Here is a 21303-nt window from a genome sequence, read left to right as displayed (position 1 = left end):
CAACACCGACCATTCGTATCGTTTGTCGGTACTGGTGTCGAGAAATGGTGTCTTGATGCTAACATCAGGAAAAGAAAGTATGACTGAGAGCAACCCAAGGAGGTAAACCGTACAAAGACATGTGCACATCCCCAAAAGATGTTACGCATTTGGTGATCACCGATAGTGTGGTGTACGAAAAAAATTCTTCCCTAGAGTTGTAACCATCACTGCTGACATTTATCATCAAAAGGTGCAATCCAAGACAACTACCAGAAAGACTGCGTTTAGTGCTTCTCCACGATAGCGCCTACCCGTTTCCTACTAGGCTGCCAAAAACCAGTATACGGAGTTGGGTTGGGTAGGCATTCTGGACTCCCGTTTTCACTTGATCTTGCGCCCTCAGATTTTCGCCTCCTCCGCTCGCTATGCAGAACCTTCAGGGAACTTACATTTTGGATGGAAATACGCCCAGAACAAGCCGCGAAAAGTTCACCTCAAAACCACGTGATTTCCCCAGTCACAGAATCGAAAAGTTGATACAGCGTTGGAAGACTGTTGTAAATAGTGAACGACAATATATTTATTGATGACGAAAGTGTCTGATACGTTTATCTGTTGTGTTTATTAAACTTAGGGAAAACGCTGCGAACTTATTCACCAACCCAATATGTTGTCAGACTTTTCTTGGAAGCTACTTTCGGAATTTCAGCAATAAAGCACTCGGTGATGCATAACGCTTCTCTTTTAGCGTCTGCCACTGGAGATTTTCGAGCATATCTGTATCGCTTTCGTGTGGACTAAACGTTCCAGTGACGAAAGGCTTCGCTCTTCCAAGGGCTACCTTATCGTATTAATCCTACTATGCAAGGGTCCAGACTAATTAGACACTCTCAAGAACCGTTCGAATGCGCGTTTCGAAAGTTACTGCTTTCCTTCATGGGTATCATGATTCTTCTAATGAATCTCTGCACGGCTTCTACTTTCCATAAACTAGTTTTATGTGATCATTCCATTACAGATAACTCTGGGCGGTTAAATCCTTGTATTTTATGGATTTTGCTGTTTCCACTGCTTTATAGGCAATAGCTCAAGCAACGGTAATAGATTTGTTCGTTTATCTGTGCGCAGTAAGATATATTTATACGTTCAGGGTCATCTGCCTGTGTGTGTACCAGTCACCGTTACTGCGCAGTTCTTCCTGCATTTTGCTACAGTCTTCTGGAGTTGGGGTCTTTCTATAGTCTGTATTACGGTCTGCGAACACTCTCATGGGGCTTCCGATGTTATTCAGTAGGTCATTAACATTGTATTGTGTTGAACTGGGCACCTAGAAAAGACGGAGCTGCTTCGTCACCGCCATAGCCGTCAGTGGTTCACACCTCCCAACAGGCTACAGCAGTCCACTCACCCCATCGCCGACCCATACCGAACCCAGGGTTATTGTGCGGTTCGGCCCCCAGTGGGCACCCCCGGGAACGTCTCACACCAGACGAGTGCAACCCCAAATGTTTGCGTGATATAGTAATCAATGTGTACGCGTACGAGAAGACAGTATTTGCACAGCAATCCCCGACATAGTGTAAATGAGGCGGAATAAGGGGAACCAGCCCGCATTCGTCGAGCAAGATGGAAAACCGCCTTATAAACCATCCACAGACTGGCCGGCTCACCGGACCTCGACACTAACCCGCCGGACGGATTCGTGCCGGGCACCGGCACGCCTCCGCGCCCGGAAAGCAGTGCGTTAGACTGCACGGCTAACCGGGCGGGCCAGATAATTAACACTTGTAAACATTCCTTTGCGGTACTCTCGAAGCTGCATTCACATCTGTTAATATCGTCCCATTAAGAACGGATCTAGTTTTGTTTGCTAGGAAGTTTAGAATCCATGTACAAAATTGGTCTGACATTGTTAGCTCCTATTTTGTTTACTAAATGACATAGCGAACGAAACTGTATCGAGTGTGTTCTGGAAGTTATGGAACACATCAACTTGGGCATTGCTGTCTGCAGCGCACTACAACGCTTCGACGAACGTAGCTAGCTTTGTTCCAAATGATCTGTTTGTGGGAGGGCAGCGTGGAGGGTAAAAACCGTAGAGGGAGACCAAGAGATGAATACACTAAGCAGATTCAGAAGGATGTAGGTTGCAGTAGGTACTGGGAGATGAAGAAGCTTGCACAGGATAGAGTAGCATGGAGAGCTGCATCAAACCAGTCTCAGGACTGAAGACCACAACGACAACATCTGTTTGTGGAATCCAGTTTGATTCCTAAAGACTTTAGTTTTCTTAAAACGCCATAATGTACCTAGAACAGATTGAAATGAGCGATGGCCCTGTAAGCCAGTTGTCAGCATCTGTCTCAACGCCAATTCTGCAAAAAGTTCATTTATAATGGTTGCAACTGAAATTAATATGAAAACCACTCATAATGCGAACAACAGTTACTTCATCTTTATTTCATCCGTTCATTTGTAAGTGCCTTATGAGTTGGTTTCTAAGAGACACTGATGCAATCGTAAAGCTGTCACAGCATTTTTAGCTGTCGACAATCGCTGTTCTTCGTCTAACATTGCACTGTGAAAGTGAAGAAAGAATGTAAAAAGGCGCATGTCGCTCAGATTCCATGTGGTACTGCAAGTCTCCTCAGCAAGCCAAACTGGGACGTCAGTTACCAGATCGGCGCCACGTCAAGTTAAGAGCTGTGGTATTTAAATTGAAATTCTGGTTGATGCCAGCTTTGCTTTACCAGTTGTTACCGTATCGAACATTTTATAGTGTAAGAACTTTAGAAGTGTTTCTAAAATTCTACCAGAAATGATATTTAAAAACTAAGACAATAGTTTTTAATCTGTTATACATGTTAAAGTTTGTGACATCGTGGGTTCAAGTGTTAAATGACAAATGAACGTTGTCTGTTTTAAGATATTTCCATGCAAACTGTACAGCTTGAAAACAATTCCAACAGAGCAAAGAACCTGAATTACATTACATCAAAGTTACTCTTGCCTTCTATTTATAACGCGAAAGTATGGACCTAGCAAGATGACACAGTGCTTAAAGCCCTGGTCTCGTATTAGGCAAGAACCACCTACTCTTCCCCGTCCGGTCATCAGGATTTTAAGTTTTCCATGGTTTCCCTAAATTGCTTAACATAGGTGCCGGAAATTCCTTAACGTAAGTGCCGGGATGGTTTGTTTGAAGACAACATAACATTTCTTTCTCCGTCTTTGCTCGTGCTTCATCTTAAATGGTCTTGTTGTAGATGACTGTTAATTTTTTTTGTTTTCATTTACAAATTACGTCTTTAAAATTTGCCTAGCGGTACGACGCGCGGTGATGTGGATTTTGGAAACCAGGGCCATTAGTTGGGCTGCGGATAGGTGCTCAGTTTTGTTGCTACCGGGTTACGTGGACCGCGCTGCAGTCTGGGGATCTTGGTGGGCTCGGGAATACCTCAACATCACGCAGACATTTTGTAGATACACATGCCATGTGTGAAAGAAAATTGTCATGTTGAAAAATGCCACAAAGATACTGTCGCACGACTCACGAGACCCGTGTTTGGCATTCAGAAACGCAGCGTTGCATTCAGCCTATCTCCTGCTATTGTAAATATTGTTTTGTCAGTGTTCGAAAATTACCCGCCAAAACATGTATTGCCTGACAGAAAGAAGTGAAGCACCGAGAAGAGGAGTAGAAAACTTCGCGGATTGAGGAGCTATATGATATTTCAGTCACTACAATATCTAGGCAGATCTGCAAAGAACTAGCCAGTATGAGCCCACTTGCCTTAATGACGTTGCACCCCTCTGGCCTGGATACATGCGCCGATTTGGCTCGGAAGCATGTCGTACAGACGCTGTATCCTTCCCTGAGGGAAGCTTGTTCAAAAATGTTGTAACGGCCTTCGATATCGTTGATTCTGGCTCTTAGACGGAGTTGACTTCCGAGCTGGGGATCTTGGTGGGGGCGGGAATAGCTCAACATCAGGCAGACATTTTGTAGATCCACGTGCCGTGTGTGAACGAAAATTGTCATGTTGAAAAATGGCATAAAGATACCGTCGCGAAAGAGGTAACACAAGGGAAAGCAGGATGTGGGTGACGTCCCGTTGTGCAGCCAGAGTTTCGTCAACCATTAAGCACACTTGGCTTAGTCATATCCAGTGACTGCCCACACCATCGTACCAGGAGTGAACCGCAGTGCATCACGAAAATGTTGGAAGAATGTGGCTACTCCCCAGGTCGCCGCCATATTAGCCGACGGTGGGTACTCGAGGTAGTACAAAACCTCAGTTCATCAGCGAACAAAATGCGACGCCTTTCATCAGTAGCCCACGCTTTCCGACGAGGCTTAACTCCTAACGCAGCCGTTCGTATTGTTAATAGCAGTCTACGTACGTGACGGTAGTACCCTTTCCCTGCTATTGCGGGATGACAAAATGTTGGAGTCCGTTAGTACCTCTCAGATGCCAGGCGCAGTCGTGATGGGATTACGATGGGCGTCGCGCACAATACTGTGATCTCCCCCTAGGGTGGTAAGACTTTGGCGACCGGAACCTCGAGGACGAGTACGCTTGTCCTCGCATTCCCATCCAGTCCACACATCAGGCCATTGTGCTACTGTCACACTGAATGCCTCACGAAACTGGACACTGCAGGTTCGACCAGCAGGCCAAATGGAAAGCGACAATGAGGCCACTTCTGTACACTGTCGGCTTCTAATACCGCTGTCTCATAAGAGTATGCGGCATCTCTGTATCCTTCAGTCATCAGTCGTCGTCTGACACTGCCCACTACATTTATACTCCCTACTAGCCGTGGTAACAGCAGTGAACACGACAACACTAATGCACTCTGGTGGTCGTTCTACGTATCAACAGATAATTGGGACTCTGTTTACGTACCCGCCGATGGTGTGTACGTGTACTAAGTTACAGTGACATCCAATCATGTCCTCTGGGTGCTCTACTTCATTTTTTGTTTGTTAGTTTGTCTTAAGAGAGCATTTTTCCAATATTTGATGCTTACAGAATTTAATTCATTTGGACTAAAGTTCTGCTTGTCATTAGATGACCTGCTTTGTGGTAAATTATAATCCACTGTATAGAAATGTGTTGTTGTTTCCTAAAGACGTTCGTGGGTCGGCAGGTGTCCCGCGGCTGGCAGGAGCGCGCGCCGCGCTCGGTGGGCCGCGACTACGACAGCCTGAGCCTCAGCCTGCCCGAGTCGGCGCCGCCGCCCCCTACGCCGCCCACGCACCGCGGGCCTCCCCCGCGGCCGCCGCCCGCCGCCACCACGGCGCTGCAGGACGTCTTCATCAGCGTCAAGACCACCGGCAGCTACCACCGCGCCAGGCTGCCCCTCATCCTCAAGACCTGGTTCCAGCTCGCCAAGAAGCAGGTCAGTGCAACCGAGTTGTCCACAGATTGATGGAGGCGACAGTGAAAAATAGGGTGGGTCTCAGTATAAAAGTGAAGTTAGGGAACAAAATAGCGCAGTGGAACCTCACTTTTGTCTGGACTAGGTGGGGCCGTATGTCAACCGGATAACCCGAGAATTCAGAAGAGAATTAGAATATCATGCGTTAAATGACCTAAACATACGCATTAAATATTTTCATTTAAAAGCAGAAATTTTAAATTATTTTCACATATTTTGCCCAGTCATAAAAACCGCATTGAATTTTATAGTGATAAGAAATGTCTGCAGGTCTGTCCATCTACAGGACGGTTGATGGACTTCGACTGTTCATTATAAGATGTAAAATCACACACACCTTCAACCGTCTGTATTTCGAATGTAGTTTATTTATGCGATCAGTTTCGGCATTTTACGACGCTATCTTCCGGCCCCCTAACCGACATGTAGAAGGAATTCAACCTTACGTGCAGTCCAGATAGAGGCCAGCATTCAGTAACTGGCATCTGTAGACTCTTTTTTCCTACAACACGCACCTTCGTTAGTCAGTTGAAGTGTCTTCAGTTGATCAAGTCTTCATTTGATGAACGAAACGATCGCATTGTTGGAAAAGAAATCTATGAATACCAGTTACGAAAAGATGGCCCCTGTTTCGATAGCACATGCGATTGGATTATTCATACACTTTGGTCAGAGGGCCTGAAGATGGCGTAGTGAAACGACGAAGCAGGTTTCATAACTTTAACATTCGGAAATATAGGCGGCTAAATGTGTTACTGATTTTACATTTTGTTTGAAATAAGAAGTTTGTTTGCAGCCAGTTTCTGTAGTAGTTCACGTGTATGTGCAGTGCTCTGACGTAGGCGTTTAGACAGGAAGCCTGGCGTTCCAAATAAACCATAATTTTGTTCAGTTGCGTCGTTGTCTCGGTAATCGTCACATTGTCTTCCTAAAGAGAACCAACTTCGTCAGGTAATCCGTAATCATTGTCATTGTCTGCAGACGAAGAGACGGCGTACTTAATCAGAAACCATCATTTTGAGACTAATCTTCAATTTCTTTCCGGTTGTTCTTACAATCTGACCGTCACCTCAGCAGAAAATTCAGCAGCAGTGTTGTTCAATATTTCTCCTTTATCCATTCCAAGCTGCGCACGTAACTTTGTGATCATGGGAGCTACAACATTCCTTCCCTGTGCTGCCACTTCACGCTCTCAGCAAACGGACCATTTAAGTTCTGTGCAACTCAGTGTTCCCTTATTCACTCACTCTTGGTCAGGATCCGTGTATTGTGACTGGCTGAATTTGATTGTAATGAGTGTCATAATCAATTAGCACAATTACTTTGGAGTATCAAGTGTTGTACAGATTCTGCACTAAGAAAAGGAGGAAAAACCCGATCCGAATGAACCCGAAATCCGAATTAATCAGGGTCCAACAAAGTAAATTCCACCGAATGGAGAAACAAAGCCTCGGCAGATGCTTAGAACATGTACCAACAGTGAGGGATTCATGCCGTAACAAGATGGTTCACACGTGCGCCCAGCGAAAGTTTCTCTTCTGTGAATGGAAAATACCAGATTTACGCGAAGTTAAGGCAATGATGAGCCGTTAAATGAAGTGTAAACGTGATGGCAACTTACCAATTTGCTTCATCGACGCCAATTAGCGCAGTATCATTATCTGAATTGTAACGGGGCAAAATATTCATCTGTGTTCCACTATCTACTTTGTTGTGTAGAACAGTGGGTACCTACGTTACTGAAAGCAGCGAGTAATATTTGTAGTGTTCGGAGTCAGGATAATTATTTTGAATAATATTGATCTTCTCATACGCATGTATTATAAGATGAAGGGAAATAATTAACGTAGCGTGGAACAGGCAGAAGCACGCCTCACGGTTAACACTACAAATCTCATTGCTGGAACATTTAAGACAAGAGTCAAAGGATCACTGCGAAGAAGCAGGACCTGGACGCTGTTCGACATACGGCTCTCAGAAAGAAAGTTCATCTTTTCAGATTCGTTTGAAGATGGGGAGAATATGTACTCAACCCAAGGAATTGCGGCGGTCGAGGCACAGACCTTATCCCGCGGGAACAACGTTCAAATCTACTTTCGGTCACACCTTATCCCGCGGGAACAACGTTCAAATCTACTTTCGGTCACACTGATTTACGGGCGAATGAATTCAAGATGACAGCGGCAATTCACTTTTCTGTTACTACTCCATCAGAAATTAATAGGCCCTCACTAACTATCTGCCAGTTTGCGTGAAAAATTCAGGTGTCATAACCCCCAAATACAAATTTTACGCAGTGTGTGATGTTCTACAGAACTAAATAGTGTTCGCTATCACTTATTATGTCTGATATTGTACATCTTTTCCAGTTTCGGGAATGAGGTTCGCGACGAACAGTCGTTTACACCAGCACGAGTTTCGCGTACAAAGATTGAATCACGCCTAAGCAGCACACAAAAGCAATGGCAACGCAAGAGTAGAAAACGTAACTTTAGAAAATTAAAATTTTTTTCCCACATAAGCGTTAAATTCATGAAGATACCGCAGCATACTAGACTGAACTAGTAACGACTTCCCGCTGCCCCCCCCCCCCCCAACACCACCACCACCACCACCACCACCACACATTGGTGCCCCCTTGAATTTTTTTTCCAAGTCGTGTTTGCGACGTACACACAGCCTTCACGTGCCGTCTGAGTCACATCACCAAGTGAAATGAACGATACTCTTCAGCAGTGGTTAAGAACCATCCCCTCAACCCCCCCCACCCTCTTCGAAGGTGTTTATAAAGCGGTCGTTTCCGTCCATCTGTCCCCCCCCCCACCCCCCCCCCTCTCTCTCTCTCTCTCTCTCTCTCTCTCTCCCCCCCCCTCTCTCTCTCTCTCTCTCTCTCTCTCTCTCTCTCTCTCTCTCTCTCTCTCTCTCTCTCTCTCTCTCTCTCTCCCCACCCCTCTCCTCTCTCCCCACCCCTCTCCTCTCTCCCCACCCCTCTCCTCTCTCCCCACCCCTCTCCTCTCTCCCCACCCCTCTCCTCTCTCCCCACCCCTCTCCTCTCTCCCCACCCCTCTCCTCTCTCCCCACCCCTCTCCTCTCTCCCCACCCCTCCTCTCTCTCCCCACCCCTCTCCTCTCTCCCCACCCCTCTCCTCTCTCCCCACCCCTCTCCTCTCTCGCATATTTTTCCCGTTGTTCGCATCGCAAAATCTTTCAATGACTGGTAGCCCGCATTGTGCTACTCCCGCTCCGTCTTACGTAGTTCCGAATCTACATTTGCTCATTATGGCTGTCTGCTGACCACCAATGGCTTGTATACTCATTATGTTTGCGTCATTATATTTGCACAAGTTTTTGGGAAACCTGTCAGTTTTTGCACGAAGTTTTGATTTAACGTACGTCCGCCGGATGGGAATCTATTAATCCTAACAATTCTACGAATAACATTAGACCTGTCTAACACCGAATATTCATACTGCCTTAGTGGCACACGGCGTTACATTAGTTCTTTGGCATACATGAGACGACTCTCGCGCTACTGACGACCTCATCATTGATGACGATATCCTGACTTTTAGGGCGAGTGAATTCTTTAAAGTCGTATCTTAACACTTATTCAGTCAGCATGTATCTTGTTCACGAATATACGGTGTGGCATTATCTTCAGTGCTTTCCGGATATCAAGTAGCTTGGAATGTGTCCGACAGCTGCACTGAGAGGTACGGGAAATTTTAAAAGTTAATGTAATTACGTTTAGTAGTAACTGAATTTGTACCACGGCAGTGAAGAAACGACTCAGGAAACTTACAGTTGCTGCGCGAAGACTTAGTCTGTGACTGCGCTGACAGGAAGATTTGTGTTTGTCGGCGTTCGTTTATAACTCGCTCACTCGAGTCTTCGAAGTAACGTACGACATTTAACGGAGAAATGTTACGAACTCGAGGTCCCTGCTATCTGTAGTTTGTGTGTGTTGTATTGCCACACCCAGTAGATCACAGAAATTCTTAAGAGGCCGCGCGGCGAGCCAAGTCCGTATCCTCGTTCCTTTTCCCTCATAATTTTATTCAGTGACCTGCATATGGGCAGTCGCCAGCAATTTTCCCCGAGAGTGGCTCTGAAACGCTCGAGCCATGTTCCACATTATAATAACAAATGGCTCTACATTGGTTCTGAAGCGTGGCAAGTGCTTAGAGAATTTATTGAGTAGCTGCGCGCAACATTAACCGTTCATCTTTTCGAGTTGCGCAGTTTATTTTAGTACACGAGGCGTTGCAGATTAATAATTTATTTGAATCTTCTATTGTGTGTTCAGTCTTCCTGCTATTATAGAGACAGGTTGGATATTATTTATGCGCGACGTGCTGCTGAATCTTACTCGAGAATTAACGAACATTATGAAACAAAATTAAATTGCAGTGCGCAGTCAAGCGCGATAATCGTATTTGGAGTATGCGTTTGCCAGTTACTTTGCTTCATGCGCGTCGTTTCGTTGCGGTTCATGACGGGTAATTAACATCGGTATTTTCTGAATCATTGATTATCCTCATTCAATTATGCTGAATGTATTGGCTTCTCACAAATAAACTTGTTATAGAAACATTTGCACTTGTGATACAAATTTTAGCTCAGTGCCTTGTTTGTGTACGGCACGTCAGCGGAAGGCGTCATCGTGCTGACGGATAGAAGTTTGCAGTAGTATATGATTTTTTTTTTGTCTGAAGTACCCAGAAGCGCCAAAGAAACTGGTCTAGGCATGCGTATTCAAATGCAGAGATACGTAAACAGACAGAATACGCCGCTGCGGTCGGTGACGCCTGTATAAGACAACAAATGTCTGGCCTAGTTGTTCGATCGGTTACTCCTGCCACAACGGCAGGTTATCAAGATTTAAATGAGTTTGAACGTGGCGTTACAGTCGGCGCACGAGCGTTGGGGGACAGCATCTCATAGGCAGCGATGAGGAGGGGATTTTCGCGTACGACCATTTCACGAGTGTACCGTGACTATCAGGAATCCGGTAAAACAACAAATCTCCGGCATCGCTGCGGCCAGAGAACGATCCTCTCAAGAACGGGACTAACGACTACTGAAGAGAACCGTTGAACCCAACAGAAGTGCAACCCTTCTGCAGATTTCAGTGCTAGGCCATCATAAAGTGTAATCGTCAGAACCATTCAACGAAACATTATCGATATGGGCTTTCGGAGCTAAAAGCCCACTTGTGTACCCTTAATGACTGCACGACACAAACCTGTACGCCTCGCTTGGGCCCGTCAACACCGACAGTGGACATTGATGACTGGAAGAATGTTGCTTTGTCGAATGAGTCTAGTTTCAAATTGTATCGAGCGGATGGAGACAACCTCACGAGTCCATGGACCCTGCATGTCAGCAGGGGACAGTTAAGAGCCGGTGGACGCTCTGTAATGGTGTGGGGCGTATGCAATGGAGTGATATGGGACCCCTGATACGTCTAGATAAGACTGTGACAGGTGACCCATAGGTAAGCACCCTGTCTGATCACCTCCATCAATTCGTGTCCATTGTGCATTCCGACAGGCTTGGGCAATTCCAGCAGGACAATGCGACGCCCCACATGCCCCAGAGGGACTCCAGGAACACTCTTCGGAGTTTAAACACTTCTGCTGGCCACCAAACTCCGCAGACGTGAACATTATTGAGCATATCTGGGATGCCTTACAACGTGCTGTTCAGAAGAGATCTTCACCCCGCGTACTCCTACGGATTTATGGACAGCCCTTCAATATTCATCGCGTCACTTCCCTCCAGCACTACTTCAAACATTAGTGGGTTCCATGCCACGTCATGTTGCGGCATTTCGGCGTGCTCGCGGGACCCTACACGATATTAGGCAGGATATTTGACTCTTCAGTGTATGTAGTTCATTAACAACCTCTTGGTGAGTCTTGTCAAATAGAATTGGAAACTAAAAGGGATGCGCTTTCCTTAAGACGCTTGCAGAGGCTACTGTATTCATGGCCTTCGGCGCTGTCTGTTTTAGAATATGATTTCCGAGCGCAGTGCACCTAGCGTCTTGTATATTTGCTTTCCGCTTAAAAAAGTTACTAAGCTAATTTCATTTGTCTAATCCTTTTCTAGCTTTAGCCATTGCTACTTAGGTGATATGACGACACTTGCTGATTGTTTTGATTTTGGTACTGCGGTAACATGATTGGTGGCAAAAGAAGTGACTTTTAGTCTATGTACTGTTTCCAAATATTTTACGTTGAAGCGGAGAAGAGAGTAAAGCGGCAGACACCCTGCATCAGCAGCGCACTGGTTTCTTTACACAGAGCGTCAGCTGGCTCCGATAGTTCGTGCATGTGTGTGTGTCACCTGGACACTGGGACTACAATTACGCCCCGCAATTAAGCGTCTGGGGCAAGGCCGCGTCCTCCTTTGTGCCCCTGCAGCTGACGCCGTCTGCCACAGGCACGCGGCAAGTACACACAGTCCTCCCACGGCTTCCAGCTGCGCGCCTTTGTCTGCGAGGAATAAGCGTGCAACACTTCGTCCAGCTGCGACAAGAAGTGGAGGACGTGCACGCCGGTCAGTGCCGGAGGAATTATACGCACCGAGCACACTGTCGCCGAAAGTCGCCGCTCCTGTAGTCGAACGCCTACGACCTGCTTGAGGAGACAGTCTCGACAAAATTGAAGGTAGAGCTAATAGGTTCTCCCCAATGAAATGGGAAAATCAGCGTAGTATACATTTATACCGGGGCCGTTGTTATCTTAGTTGAGCGGGAGTAAGCTTGGCTCAGTCCCGTTCTTCCTACCATCCTAGAGAAGAGACGCTACGGAATTCATTGAACCATTCTGCTGTGTGTGTCAAGGAGAGAAGGAAAAAATGTAATAATTTTCCTTTAATTTACGTCTACGGTCACAAACGTTTTGTTAACAGATTACCGGTTTCGGTCTTTAATGACCACCATCAGATCTGCAGCAAAAATGGGTAAAAAACATAAATACACTCGCAAACTGTCTACAGCTTGAGAACAATACATAGACCATAATGAATTGTTCTCAAGCTATAAACAGTTTGCGAGTTTGTTTTTTTCCCATTTTTGCTGCAGATCTGATGATCATTAAAGACCGAAACCGGTGATCTGTTAACAAAAAGTTTGTGACAATAGACGTAAATTAAAGGAAACTTATTACATATACGGGTCACTGTTTTTTTTTTCGCGACGATGTCGCAGCTCGTGAAAAAAATGTGTTTGGGGGGGGAGGAAGCAATGAGGCGTTGACCTCAGATATTTGGGAACGATTCCGAAAGAATCCCATAGGCTAAGGGCGGGAGAAATCGATCGGTATTTTAGTTCAGAATAATAGATGTTTTTCGGTATTTGTTTGGTCACCGTACGGCATGTCGAAAAATAAGAGTTAGAGTAAGGGGTGGGATATTCAAAAGTATTTCTCTTCTTCATACCTCTTCTGTGTTTGCACAGATAACGTGTCACAGATATCATTTCTACTAAGATTGAAGTATACACGAGGTGCCTATTGGCTTCCACCGCCCAGAGTGGAATGCATACGTTCTAATGAAAGTTCACCAACCTGCAGTCTTCTATAGTTGTCCCCTGCGCAGAAAGCAGCACGTACGTCTTGAATCCGTAATCTTGAGGCTGTACAAATCTCTTAGCGAGGAACTGTTTTACAAGCGATTAAATTTCCGATCAGTTTGTTTCCTCGGGATGCCACTCGCTTGAACTGAAACTGCACAATTACATTCCACTTCAGAGTCACATATATTCCATTCTTCAACAACATAATTAACTGCGTATTTCTGTAATTACAGTCATACTGTTCCCAACTAGATATTGCAAGTCAAGTCTTAAATGATACCGCAGCAGATCTTTCTCCACAGAGGCTTCAAAACCAGCTCACACATTCAAGAACTAGACGTTCAAAATTAAGTATTAACTGATACTGCGGCGGACAACATGTCCGTCCACAGAGCCTGCCGAACGAGCTCTGATCTTACAGCCGAACGACTTCGCCCGCCATCCAACAGAGGCGCAATCCGGAGATCAGCGATGTGCTTCGCCTGACTTTTCGTTTTGCAGTTGTTTATTATTCTGCTGGTTATTAATACTTACGAAATAATGGAATGATAACACGCTATTGAGAGCTGCTTTGATTTGAAATTCAAGTAAATAAGTCGTTTAATTTTTCGAACATCAATAATAGATTTAAATTTTGGCGCGCAACTTTCGAACGCAGCTGCAGCCAATCGTGGAGAAGGACCACAATTTAGGCCGTCTTTCTAACGGTACCCGTACCGAACAAGACATCTGTCACACCACGGTACGTCATCTTGCCTTCTCAACTGCTCCAAGAAGAGCTTCCTGTGCATGAATATGAGGGCTGCAAAGCCAAAAGTATTACAACCGTTAAAACAGCTGTTTAATTTTTTTAGTAGTAACTGAGTTAAAAAGGCAATATCAATTTTAAATACTTTTTGTAAATAAAAGAGCAATGGTTTGAAATATTGCGTCATTTTTGAAAACGGGAAATGCGGTCAGCGCTATTTTAATAACAATGCTGACAGACAAACGGAAGAGGTAAGAACTAGTGCAGCGTTGCTGAGACAGTAATGCGCCTGTTGCAGTGTCATGGCTTAGGCACGCGTGTACGGGCAGATTGCAAGACTTGACCTCACCTGGTCGATACGGTGTTTCTCGCTGTTGTTGCTGGGCACCAGCTGTATTGCAGAATGGCAGCAACCCTAGTCTGGAAAATTTTTACGAAACGACGTAGTACTGAGGTACAATGCTTCATTTGCCTTAAAAGATTAAAGATTTATCAGCCATTTCTGTGAAATAAGAGGAAGGAAATTTTGGTAACAGTAATAAACGAAAAAAATTTAATTCATTCATAGTATGCGATAAAAAAACAAAATAACGGATCTGCTGCCGTTGTTGTTGTTGTTGTTGTTGTTGTTGTTGTCCTCAGTCCAGAGACTGGTTTGATGCAGCTCTCCATGCTACTCTATCCTGTGCAAGCTTCTTCATCTCCCAGTACCTACTGCAACCTACATCCTTCTGAATCTGCTTGGTGTATACATCTCTTGGTCTCCCTCTAAGATTTTTACCCTCCACGCTGCCCTCCAATACTAAACTGGTGATCCCTTGATGCTCCAGAACATGTACTACCAACTGATCCCTTCTTCTAGTCAGGTTGTGCCACAAACTCCTCTTCTCCCCAATTCTATTCAATACCTCCTCATTAGTTATGTGATCTACCCATCTAATCTTCAGCATTCTTCTGTAGCACCACATTTCGAAAGCTTTTATTCTCTTCTTGTCCAAACTATTTATCGTCCATGTTTCACTTCCATACATGGCTACACTCCATACAAATACTTTCAGAAACGACTTCATAACACTTAAATCTATACTCGATGTTAACAAATTTCTCTTCTTCAGAAACGCTTTCCTTGCCATTGCCAGTCTACATTTTATATCCTCTCTGCTTCGACCATCATCAGTTATTTTGCTCCCCAAATAGCAAAACTCCTTTACTACTTTAAGTGTCTCATTCCCTAATCTAATACCCTCAGCATCACCCGACTTAATTCGACTACATTCCATTATCCTCGTTTTGCTTTTGTTGATGTTCATCTTATGTCCTCCCTTCAAGACACCATCCATTCCGTTCAACTGCTCTTCAAAGTCCTCTGCTGTCTCTGACAGAATTACAATGTCATCGGTGAACCTCAGAGTTTTCATTTCTTCTCCATGGATTTTAATACCTACTCCGAATTTTTCTTTTGTTTCGTTCACTGGTTGCTCAATATACAAATTGAATAACATCAGGAAGAGGCAACAACCCTGTCTCACTCCCTTCCCAACCACTGCTTCCCTTTCATGCCCCTCAACTCTTATAACTGCCATTTGGTTTCTATACAAATTGTAAATAGCCTTTCGCTCCCTATATTTTACCCCTGCCACCTTTAGAATTTTAAAGAGAGTATTCCAGTCAACATTGTCAAAAGCTTTCTCTAAGTCTACAAATGCTAGAAACGCAGGCTTGCCTTTCCTTAATCTAGCTTCTAAGATAAGTCGTAGGGTCAATATCGCCTCACGTGTTCCAATATTTCTACGGAATCCAAACTGATCTTCCCCGAGGTCAGCTTCTACTAGTTTTTCCATTCGTCTGTAAAGAATTCGCGTTAGTATTTTGCAGCTGTGACTTATTAAACTGATAGTTCGGTAATTTTCGTATCTGTCAACACGTGCTTTCTTTGGGATTGGAATTATTATATTCTTCTTGAAGTCTGAGGGTATTTCGCCTTACATCTTGCTTACCAGATGGTAGAGTTTTGTCAGGACTGGTTCTCCCAAGGCCGTCAGTAGTCCTAATGGAATGTTGTCCACTCCCGGGTACGTGTTTCGACTCAGGTCTTTCAGTGCTCTGTCGAACTCTTCACGCAGTATTGTATCTCCCATTTCATCTTCATGTACATCCTCTTCCATTTCCATAATATTGTCCTCAAGTACATCGCCCTTGTATAGACCCTCTATATACTCCTTCCACCTTTCTGCTTTCCCTTCTTTGCTTATAACGGGGTTTCCATCTGAGCTCTTGATATTCATACAAGTGGTTCTCTTTTCTCCAAAGGTCTCTTTAATTTTCCTGTAGGCAGTATCTATCTTACCCCTAGTGAGATAAGCCTCTACATCCTTACATTTGTCCTCTAGCCATCCCTGCCTAGCCACTTTGCAGTTCCTGTCGATCTCATTTTTGAGACGTTTGTATTCCTTTTTGCCTACTTCATTTACTGCATTTTTTATTTTCTCCTTTCATCAATAAAAAAAGGTTCAAATGGCATCTATGGCCATCAGTACCCCAGAACTTAGAACTACTTAAACCTAACTAACCTAAGGACATCACACAACACCCAGTCATCACGAGACACACAAAATCCCTGACCCCGCCGGGAATCGAACCCGGGAACCCGGGCGTGGGAAGCGAGAACGCTACCGCACGACCACGAGCAGCGGACTTCATCAATTAAATTCAATATTTCTTCTGTTACCCAAGGATTTATACTAGCCCTCGTCTTTTTACCTACTTGATCCTCTGCTGCCTTCACTACTTCATCCCTCAGAGCTACCCATTCTTCTTCTGCTGTATTTATTTCCCCCCATTCCTGCCATTTGTTCCCTTACACTCTTCCTGAAACTCTGTACAACCTCTGGTTTAGTCAGTTTATCCAGATCCCATCTCCTAGAATTCCCACCTTTTTGCAGTTTCTTCAGTTTTAATCTACAGTTGATAACCAACAGATTGTGGTCAGAGTCCACATCTGCCCCTGGAAATGTCTTACAATTTAAAACCTGGTTCCTAAATCTGTCTTACCATTATATAATCTATCTGAAATCTGTCAGTATCTCCAGGCTTCTTCCATGTATGCTGCCTTTATCTATACTATAATCCTGTCTCTACTTGTATCCCTTGAGAACGGACAAATTAACACGAAAAAAGAATCCTTGAACCTCGGTTTCCACCCTTTACACTGACTGTGCGTAATGCTCAGTTCAAAAATCATATTGTAATCGCCCATCATACCATTAGTTGAGTGTAAAAAAATTAGAATCAATAGGACATTATGTTGATTTTTTTTCCTTAGAATGCAGTCACTTACTACTTTTCGAGTTAAGCAGCGAACGGTGGAAGAGCTAAGTTTCCTTTTATTTGCCCGTTTAATTTAATATTTTGATTTTGTGTATCTTGAAACCGAGTCAAACATGTTTTATTTTTGTTCATATCAGGTAATTATAGGAATAAAAATCCGAAAATCGGTTATTTCAGTAAACTGTAATTTTGAGCGGTTTTAAGATTCAGGTTAAACTGGTGTAGCTGAAAACCGGTTGTTTCAGCGATAAGCGCCAGCCCTACCACAGGGATGACGTTGGCAGCTGCCCGGATGCAGGACGGGCCAACACTACTACCTAGCTGCAAGTTGCAGACAGTCTATGCTCTATGGCCTCGGATCTTCCGCATCATCGGCCGCCTGTTCAGGCACTTTTTTAAAATTTTTTTAGGAGACCTGCCTACGCAACTTTTTGGCTGCCGCTTCTACCTCACACCACTTAACGCTGCACTGTATCCGCCTTACTGCAGTCTCTCTAATGCCATGTGCCTTACATCATTGTCAAACCAATGCGTCTGTCATTCCTTGATACCTATATCTGTGAGAGTTTCCTTAGACCAGCAATCTCGCCAGCTACTTCTTCCTCGTATTATTATTATTATTATTATTATTGTTTTCATTATTTTCTTGTTCTTCACCAGCAGACATACATTTTCACAGTTGATTCAGTAACTGGGTAGATACATCCATTCATAATTGTTATAGGATCAGATAATGTCAGCGTGCAAGGAAATTAATCCTTGCTCTCAGGCGCCCACTTCTCTGTACAAAACTTGCTTGTTCGTAACAAAACGGCTTTCTGTCTTTGTTTACAGACTCCTCGGGACAGAGTTCGTTAGAGACAGATCTCAAACTAGGATAGAAGTACAGGGGAAGAAATAGGTCGTTTTCAAAGGAACTACACTCCTGGAAATGGAAAAAAGAACACATTGACACCGGTGTGTCAGACCCACCATACTTGCTCCGGACACTGCGAGAGGGCTGTACAAGCAATGATCACACGCACGGCACAGCGGACACACCAGGAACCGCGGTGTTGGCTGTCGAATGGCGCTAGCTGCGCAGCATTTGTGCACTGCCGACGTCAGTGTCAGCCAGTTTGCCGTGGCATACGGAGCTCCATCGCAGTCTTTAACACTGGTAGCATGCCGCGACAGCGTGGACGTGAACCGTATGTGCAGTTGACGGACTTTGAGCGAGGGCGTATAGTGGGCATGCGGGAGGCCGGGTGGACGTACCGCCGAATTGCTCAACACGTGGGGCGTGAGGTCTCCACAGTACATCGATGTTGTCGCCAGTGGTCGGCGGAAGGTGCACGTGCCCGTCGACCTGGGACCGGACCGCAGCGACGCACGGATGCACGCCAAGACCGTAGGATCCTACGCAGTGCTGTAGGGGACCGCACCGCCACTTCCCAGCAAATTAGGGACACTGTTGCTCCTGGGGTATCGGCGAGGACCATTGGCAACCGTCTCCATGAAGCTGGGCTACGGTCCCGCACACCGTTAGGCCGTCTTCCGCTCACGCCCCAACATCGTGCAGCCCGCCTCCAGTGGTGTCGCGACAGGCGTGAATGGAGGGACGAATGGAGACGTGTCGTCTTCAGCGATGAGAGTCGCTTCTGCCTTGGTGCCAATGATGGTCGTATGCGTGTTTGGCGCCGTGCAGGTGAGCGCCACAATCAGGACTGCATACGACCGAGGCACACAGGGCCAACACCCGGCATCATGGTGTGGGGAGCGATCTCCTACACTGGCCGTACACCACTGGTGATCGTCGAGGGGACACTGAATAGTGCACGGTACATCCAAACCGTCAACGAACCCATCGTTCTACCATTCCTAGACCGGCAAGGGAACTTGCTGTTCCAACAGGACAATGCACGTCCGCATGTATCCCGTGCCACTCAACGTGCTCTAGAAGGTGTAAGTCAACTACCCTGGCCAGCAAGATCTCCGGATCTGTCCCCCATTGAGCATGTTTGGGACTGGATGAAGCGTCGTCTCACGCGGTCTGCACGTCCAGCACGAACGCTGGTCCAACTGAGGCGCCAGGTGGAAATGGCATGGCAAGCCGTTCCACAGGACTACATCCAGCATCTCTACGATCGTCTCCATGGGAGAATAGCAGCCTGCATTGCTGCGAAAGGTGGATATACACTGTACTAGTGCCGACATTGTGCATGCTCTGTGGCCTGTGTCTATGTGCCTGTGGTTCTGTCAGTGTGATCATGTGATGTATCTGACCCCAGGAATGTGTCAATAAAGTTTCCCCTTCCTGGGACAATGAATTCACGGTGTTCTTATTTCAATTTCCAGGAGTGTATTAGGGCTTTCGCCTCAGTCTGTTTGGGGAGACGACAGGATACCTATGTCCGGATCGTGAGACGGGAGTAAGAACTCTTTTTTTCCGAATACGAGTCCAGTGTCTTAACTACTCCAAAACCTTGCTCCGGAAGTTATTCTAAGACCTTCACACAGTTTGGTAGGTCCTTGAAAATATTACTTTTGTGTCTCACCTTAATGAACATTGGGGAGAACTCCAACTTTGACCGTTAAAAAAAAAAAAAAAAAAAAAAAATGTTGCACTCAATCCTAGAACACTGCTCACACATAGATACTGAAAGATACGAAGGGACAGCCTCTTGAAGGTTGACGCTAACTCTACCGTGAAAGTTACAATCGGTGTTAAGTGAGGAATTTAGGCATGCACACAACCCCTACGTGTCGTTTCCCTCGGAACCGCGAACACAATATTACACTAATATTTCAGCATGCACAGACGCATTTAAGCTATCATTCTTCCCGCACTCAATAAGTGCATGTAACAGGAAAACTGCAATACTCCCTATGATGCACTTTGCAGTGTTTTCCATAGTGCAGTTGTAGATCTCTGCCCTATTAGTAATTATCTGTAAAGAAGGGACTGTCATTCATTGTTAAAGCCTGACCAAAAGAAGTATAGCTTTGACTGCAAAGTGTCATGGAGGTGTAAAACCTATCGAAAGAGTTCAGTCTCACACAAACATATAAGATGGACTTCCGAAGACACTACGTCTATTGTATTAGTTTAGCTCATAGATACGTTAGGTCTTTAAACACGGCGAACAGAAACAGGAGCAGCACAGCGGCGTACAGGTGGACGGAAATACGACGCGGTGACAGCGGCAGCGTGCGTGTGACGTCACGTGGGAGTGTGCAGAGCTGCCCGCCTGGCCTTCTAGCCGGGAAACCTGAGCCAGGGCGGCGGCACCTGCTCTGTCTGCGCCTGCCAACAGCTCCACTACACGAGTGCATCTCTCTCTCTCTCTCTCTCTCTCTCTCTCTCTCTCTCTCTCTCTCAAGCCGTCGGCACACGGACCGTGCTGTCGAACGTGAACGTTGAGCGTGCCAAGTTCAACGTGCTGCTGAACGCTCAGAAACGATGCGACTTGTGCATACGGTACGTGGGCCCGAACGTGGTATACGCTATCATAACGCACTCTAGGGGCAGTTGCGTGATGTTTCTAGCTCGTGAATCACATTGTTTACTAAACGGGTGCCCGTAAAATTCCCACGTTAGCTCTATTAAAAAGCACATTTCCTCCATCGTCCACGAAATGGAAACTACCATGTTCAATCAATAAGGACACAGGCTTATAAAAGTTCCATTACAAACAGTGCGATAAGAATTTGCAATACTTCTCCACATACGATAAACATTATTTCATCATTCCCACATTTTAGTAAAACCCCAAGATCAGCCTTACTTGATCACTGTTCCTACCCAGTAGCAGAATCATTGCAGCATATGAATTACGAAGCGTAAAAGAAAAAGGAGCAAAATATCTTTATACAAGTAGCGCAAGCTGTCTTATAGATTAAGCCAATCTAACAAAGTCACCCCTCAAAAAAGGTGAACTTATATTTACATAACATCAAATATTATAGTATATACTTATATTAAACTAATAATAAAGTATCAGAACCTAATAAAAACGCAAATGTTAGGAAAAAATATGGAAGCGTCGAGCCGCGAACCACTGCCCAAATATGCTACTTCAGACGGATCACTGACGCTACTCACTTCGCTATACCAACAACACACTACTGAAACTCAGTCGTAGGATGTTAGCACTTGCTGAAAACCTTAATCGTAGATACCTTACTAATTGAAATTTAATTATAACAAATTGTACCAAGAACAATGCGTTTCGGGCGGA

General features: G+C 45.1%; 1 protein-coding gene across 1 annotated transcript in view; it reads left to right on the top strand.

Annotated features, from left to right (window-relative positions):
* Nucleotides 1-21303, top strand: part of LOC124714428 (fringe glycosyltransferase) — a 636964-nt gene that overhangs the window by 60177 nt on the left and 555484 nt on the right. The window contains exon 2 of the mRNA XM_047243020.1: nt 5137-5388. Within this exon, the coding sequence (XP_047098976.1) occupies nt 5137-5388 (252 nt within the window). The remainder of the gene's footprint in view (nt 1-5136; nt 5389-21303) is intronic.

Source organism: Schistocerca piceifrons, chromosome 1 (genome assembly GCF_021461385.2).
Source record: "Schistocerca piceifrons isolate TAMUIC-IGC-003096 chromosome 1, iqSchPice1.1, whole genome shotgun sequence".
NCBI classification, from domain to species: Eukaryota; Metazoa; Arthropoda; class Insecta; order Orthoptera; family Acrididae; genus Schistocerca; species Schistocerca piceifrons.
This window is presented reverse-complemented; position numbering and strand designations above follow the sequence as displayed.